This window comes from Calonectris borealis, chromosome 22, assembly GCF_964195595.1.
Source record: "Calonectris borealis chromosome 22, bCalBor7.hap1.2, whole genome shotgun sequence".
Taxonomy (NCBI): domain Eukaryota; kingdom Metazoa; phylum Chordata; class Aves; order Procellariiformes; family Procellariidae; genus Calonectris; species Calonectris borealis.
Genome location: NC_134333.1, coordinates 3,378,132 through 3,383,652, shown reverse-complemented (window position 1 = coordinate 3,383,652; position 5,521 = coordinate 3,378,132). Strand labels below are relative to the sequence as shown.

Below are 5,521 nucleotides of genomic sequence, written 5' to 3'. Positions count from 1 at the left end.
GGCAGGAGCGGGCCCGAGCGCGGCTCCGCTCGGCTCCTCTGCGGGTCCCTGCGGGCCCTTCGGCCCCGGCCGCCCCGGCGCGGCAGGGCACGATGGCGCCCGGGCTGGGGCCGTGGCTCCTGGCCTTGTCCTTGGCCGCGGGGCCGGCAGGTGAGAGCCGGGCGGGGAGGGCAGCGAGCGCGGGGCTGGGCCCGGGGCTGGGGCTGCCCGCGGGCGGCCCTGCCCGGCCCGGGGCCCCGGGGCGCCGGGGCTGCGGCTGCTCCCGCGCCGGGCGCGCTGTCGCCGGGCGCTCGGCTTCCTTCGCGGGGCAGCGGGGAGCGGGGGGCGAGGGAGAGGGAGAGGGAGAGGGGGCGGGAGAGGGACGGGGGCGAGGGCGGCGGGGGCGGGAGGCCTTCGGGGCGCGGGCCGGGCCGGAGCGCCGGGAGCAGGCGCGGCTCAGCCCGCGGAGGGCAGGCGGGGCATTGGCCCGGGCGCGGGGCTTTGCCGGGAGAGAGGGGGGCGGCGGCGGTCGCTGTGCCGGGGCGGGGGGCGCCGGGGCGGCGGGGGAACGGCCTCGGGCCGCGGGCGCGCCCTGCCCGGCTGCCTGCGCTCTCCGTCCGCAGGGGTGTGGGCGCAGCGGAGCCTGGTGGAGGCCGGCGGAGGGCTGCGAGCGCCGGGGGACTCCGTGCTCCTCTCCTGCCGGGCGTCCGGCTTCACCTTCGGGGTTTATGCCTTTCTGTGGTACCGTCAGGCAGGCGGTGGCAGACTCGAGTGGGTGTCCTACATCCGCTTTGATGCCTCAGTCATTAAATTCGGGCAGTCAGTGGAGGGTCGAGCCACGGCGTCCCGGGACAATTCCCGGTCCGAGTCATCTCTGTCCCTGCGTGCCCTGCACCCCCGGGACTCTGCCCGCTACTTCTGTGCTGTTGCCACGGAGGCAGGAAATCCAGCTGAGCTTTAACACAAACCTGCTGGGGCCCAGCACAGGGTGAGCGAGGTGCTGGGCAGGAGAGTGCTGGGCCAGGGGGGGCTCAGAGCTGTTCCTAGGCAGTGAGGGGCCATCACTGTGCACCACAGGAGTTCCTGGCCTTTCCTGCACACTGCAGGAATTTTAATTTATGGCCAATTAAAATAGAGTTGAATGGTGAGAATGAAAAAAACCCCAACCCTAAAGAAACCTTCTTTCCTCTCTGCCCTCCTTCTTTCCAGGCTCAACTTCACTCCTTCATTCCCTTCCGCTCCCCGAGAAGCACAGGATCCAATGTGAAATGGAGTTTGGTGTCTGTTCATAACATTTCATGTGCATTGCTCCAGCTGGATGTGCATAAATTTATGGCTCTGGTGGGATTCATCCCAGGGTACTGAAAGAGCTGGCTGATGTTATCCCAGGACGTCTCTCCATTCTTTTTCAATGGTCTTGGGAGTCTGGAGGGGTGCCAGACGACTGGAAGCTGGCAAATATCCCAATTTTCAAGAAGGGAAAGAAGGAAGGCCCTGGTAATTACAGGCCTGTGAGTCTCACTTCAGTGCCTGGTAAAATTATGGAGAAGGTTATTCTGGGAGTTATTGAAAAAGTGCTTGAGAGACAACGCAGTCATTGGTCATAGCCAGCATGGGTTCTTGAGGGGAAAGTCCTGCTTAACTAACTTAATGTCCTCTTATGACAAGGCCACTCATCTCGTTGACCAAGGGAAGCTGGTAGATGTGGGGGTTTGTTGGATGTTAGCAAAGCTTTTGATGCTGTCTCTCAGAGGGTGCTTCTGGACAAAATGCCTAGCACACAGCTAGGCAAGTCCATAATATGTTGGGTGAACCACTGGGTGACGGGTTGGGCTCAAAGAGTTATAGTCAGTGGGGTTCCAGCAGGCTGGCGGGCAGTCACCAGCGGGGTTCCCCCAGGCTCAATTTTAGGGCCAGTGCTCTTTAATGTTTTTATAAATGATCTGGATGCAGGACTCAAATGTACATTAAGTAAGTTTGCTGTCGATACTAAACTAGGAGGAGCTGTGGACTCCCTCAAGGGCAGAGAGGCCTTACAGAGAGATCTGGATAGACTGGAGAGCTGGGCAGTCACCAACCCTATGAAATGTAACAAGAGCGAGTGCCGGATTCTCTACGTGGGATGTGGTAATCCTGGTTATACGCACAAATTGGGGAACGAGAGGCTGGAGAGCAGCCGGCGGAAAGAGATGTGGGGGTTTGGGTTGATGGCAAGTTGAGTATGAGTCAAGAGTGTGCCCTGGCAGCCAGAAGAGCCAACTGTGTCCTGGGGTGCATCAAGCACAGCATAGCTCGCCGGTCGAGGGAGGTGATTGTCCCACTCTGCAGTGCACTGGTGCGGCCCCACCTCGAGTACTGTGTGCAGTTTTGGGCACCTCAATAGAAGAAGGACATCAAACTATTAGAGTGTGTCCAGAGGAGGGTGACCAAGATGGTGAAAGGCCTCGAGGGCAAGATTAGGAGGAGCGGCTGAGGTCACTGGGCTTGTTCAGCTTGGAGAAGAGAAGGCTGAGGGGTGACCTCATCGCAGTCTACAGCTTCCTCAAGGGGGGCAGCAGAGGAGGAGGTGCTGATCTCCTCTTTCTGGTGACCAGCGATAGGACACGAGGAAATGGAATGAAGCTGCGTCAGGGGAAGTTTGGATTGGACATTGGGAAAAGGTTCTTCCCTGAGAGGGTGGTCGGTCACTGGGCTCCTCAGGGGAGTGGCCAGGGCACCAAGGCTGTCAAAGTTCCAGGAGCATCTGGACGGTGCTTTTAGTCATAGGGTTCAGTTTTAGGTAGTCCTGCAAGGAGCAGGGAGTTGGACTCAATGATCCTTATGGGTCCCTTCCAGCTTGAGACATTGTATGATTCTATGATTCCATGGTTGTATGGTCCTATTAATGGTACTATTCTCTCAATATGTAATGGTTCTGTTGTGGTCCCACGAGGTCACTGTGTGTAATATGTGTGAAGTCCCACTATCTCTAGATGAACATTACTCTGCGGTTCATGGACTGCTAGTAGATTGCAAGAGTAGTTTTCCCATTTCGTGGGATGTTACTTCATCCGGTGGGGCTTTTCAGGGACATGTCTTCTGATGTGCAGAGGACAAAAGAGGCTCAGGGTGTCCATGGGATATCCGTGGCAGTTTACGCAGACACCCATATAGCCACGGCCCATTCCCAACATTCTTCAATGTTGATGGTATAAGTAGATGTAGAAGGGTCTACCCATGGAATAATTAATGCATGCGCCCACAGTCTTCTTGCCAGTGTCACCCGGAGGACAATTGCTCACCTGTAGTGTGTGTCCACGGAGCCCTACCAGTCCCTTGGACTCCCGGTGTTGCAGCTGTGTTGGCGGAAAGCCTTGGCCTAGCAGGGCTGGTATTTTCCAAATGCTGGAGGTACGGGGCAGTTGTGACTTTGACAATTTGGCCGTTCTTGCTTCATAGCAGCCAGTTGCCTCCTTTGATGTAAGGAGGCTGTGCACTATTATGTGGGCCACGTGCTCTGGCAGGCGCCCCTGCCAGCCCCGCATCCCGTGGTCTGCACGCTGGCCATTGCTGCTAAGGCAGCTGCTTGCAGTCTGACAGCTGCAGGTGCCAATGTCTGGATTTGCTTTGCAGCCAACAAAATCAGAGTAGGATAATAAGAAATAAGGACAAATCTAAAAACACCTTGCCGTTCCCCTTTCCTTCTTCCCGGGCTCAACTTCACTCCCGACTTCTCTGCCTTCCTCCTCCCGAGTGGCAGAGGGGGACGGGGAATGGGAGTTGTGATCAGTTTATAACACTTCGTCTCTGCCGCCCCTTCCTCCTCATGCTCTTTGCCTGTTCCAGCGTGGGCTCCCAGCCATGGGGCACAGTTCTTTATGAACTTCTCCAGTGTGGATCCTTCTTGTGGGCTGCAGTTCTTCACAAAATCCCCCAGCCTGGGTCCTTTGCACGGGGTGCAGTCCTTCAGGAAGAGACTGCTCCAGCATGAGTCCCCTGCAGAGCACCGGTCCTGCTAGAAAGCCTTTTCCAGTGTGGGCTCGTCTCTCCACGGGACCATGGTTCCTGTCAGGAGCCTGCTCCAGCGTGAGCTCTCCGCAGGGTGACAGCTTGCTTCAGGTCACATCCCCTTGGTCCGGCGTGGGGTCCTCCTTGGGCTGTAGGTTCGTATCTGCTCCACCGTGGACCTCCGTGGGCTGCAGACGAACAACCTGCATCACCGTGGTCTTTAACAGGGGCAGCAGGGGAATCTCTGTTGTGGCTCCTGGAGCACCTCCTCCCCCTCCTTCCTCACTGACAGTCAGCATGGCTCTGTGAAGTGGAAATGGTCCTTAACCAAATTTAGAGCCCTCTACAAGAAGACAACGGGTCTTGGTGGATGAGGAAAGAGTGGATGTTGTGTATTCTGAATTGAGTTATGCGCTCAGCCCGGACTTCCCACTGCGCTGGAAACACTGTAGACAAAGCCACTCATGATGGACTAGATAAGTGCTGAGTGACATGGGCTGTGAAAGGGTACATCTTGCTTGCTCCGGCCTTTGCCCCTGGACTCTGGGACCTGGGAGTCCTGAAGGACGGTTTTGCTAGTAAAGACTGAGGCAAATAAGACATTCAGTACCTCAGCCCTTTTCCGTGTCCTGTGTCACCAGGTCCCCTATCCCATTCAGCAGTGGGCCCGCATTTTCCCTAGCCTTGCTTATCCCTGCAGGCTTCTGGCATTTTTACCTGACTCCCTGCTCACTGGGATGAGCTGCTCTTGAGCTCAGCACTGGTGAGACTGTGGACTACTGCATCCAGAGAAGAAAATCCTGTGGGTAGATTTGTCAGCGTGTGTAAATACCTGAGGCTGTGTAGTCTCCATTCTTGGAGATATTCAAAACTGAAGAGGACAATGTTGTGGGCAGCCTACTGTCCCTAAGCCCGGTAGGCGGCTGAGCCCCACACAGCTGCTTGCTTAGTCACCCGCAGTGGGGTGGGAGAGAGAATCAGAAGGGTAAAAGTGAGAAAACTTGTGTGTTGAGATAAAGAGAGTGTAAGAAGTAAAGCAAAAGCTGCGTGCACAAACCAAGCAACATAAAGAACATAAAGACAAAAGTCGTGACTCCGAATTCCCTCTTTCCTCCTCCTTTCCCCTAGGTTTATTGCTTCATGTGACTTCATGCCTGGCTGCATCTTCTTTGCCCTCTCTTTTCAAGTGTTTCTGTACATTTATGAGATCCATCACCAGCTTTCATTTCTCTGGAGTAAACAGTCCCAGCTCTCACAGCCTTTTTTACAGGAGAGATGCTCCAGCCCCTTCGTCATCTTCATGGTCCTTTGCTGGACTCTCCCAAGTACGTCCATGTCTCTCTTGTACTGGGGAGGCCAGAACTGGACACAGTACTACAGGTGAAGCTTTACCGGTGTCGAACAGAGGGGAAGGACCACCTCCCTCGACCTGCTGGGAAAACTCCTGCTGGTGCTGCCAGGATACCATTAGCTGCGTTTGCCACTCTGGTGTGTTAACCTTGGGGGGCTGCCAGATGCCCACCAAGCCGCTCTCTCACTCCCCTTCCTCAGTGGG

The 5,521-nt window shown here is 56.2% G+C and overlaps 1 gene segment (V, D, J or C); it reads left to right on the top strand.

Annotated features, from left to right (window-relative positions):
- Positions 1–1,061, top strand: LOC142091631 (Ig heavy chain V region C3-like). The segment is given in 2 exon segments: positions 1–150; positions 603–1,061. Coding segments are annotated over 2 exon segments (396 nt in total).
- Positions 1,062–5,521: the final 4,460 nt, after the last annotated feature.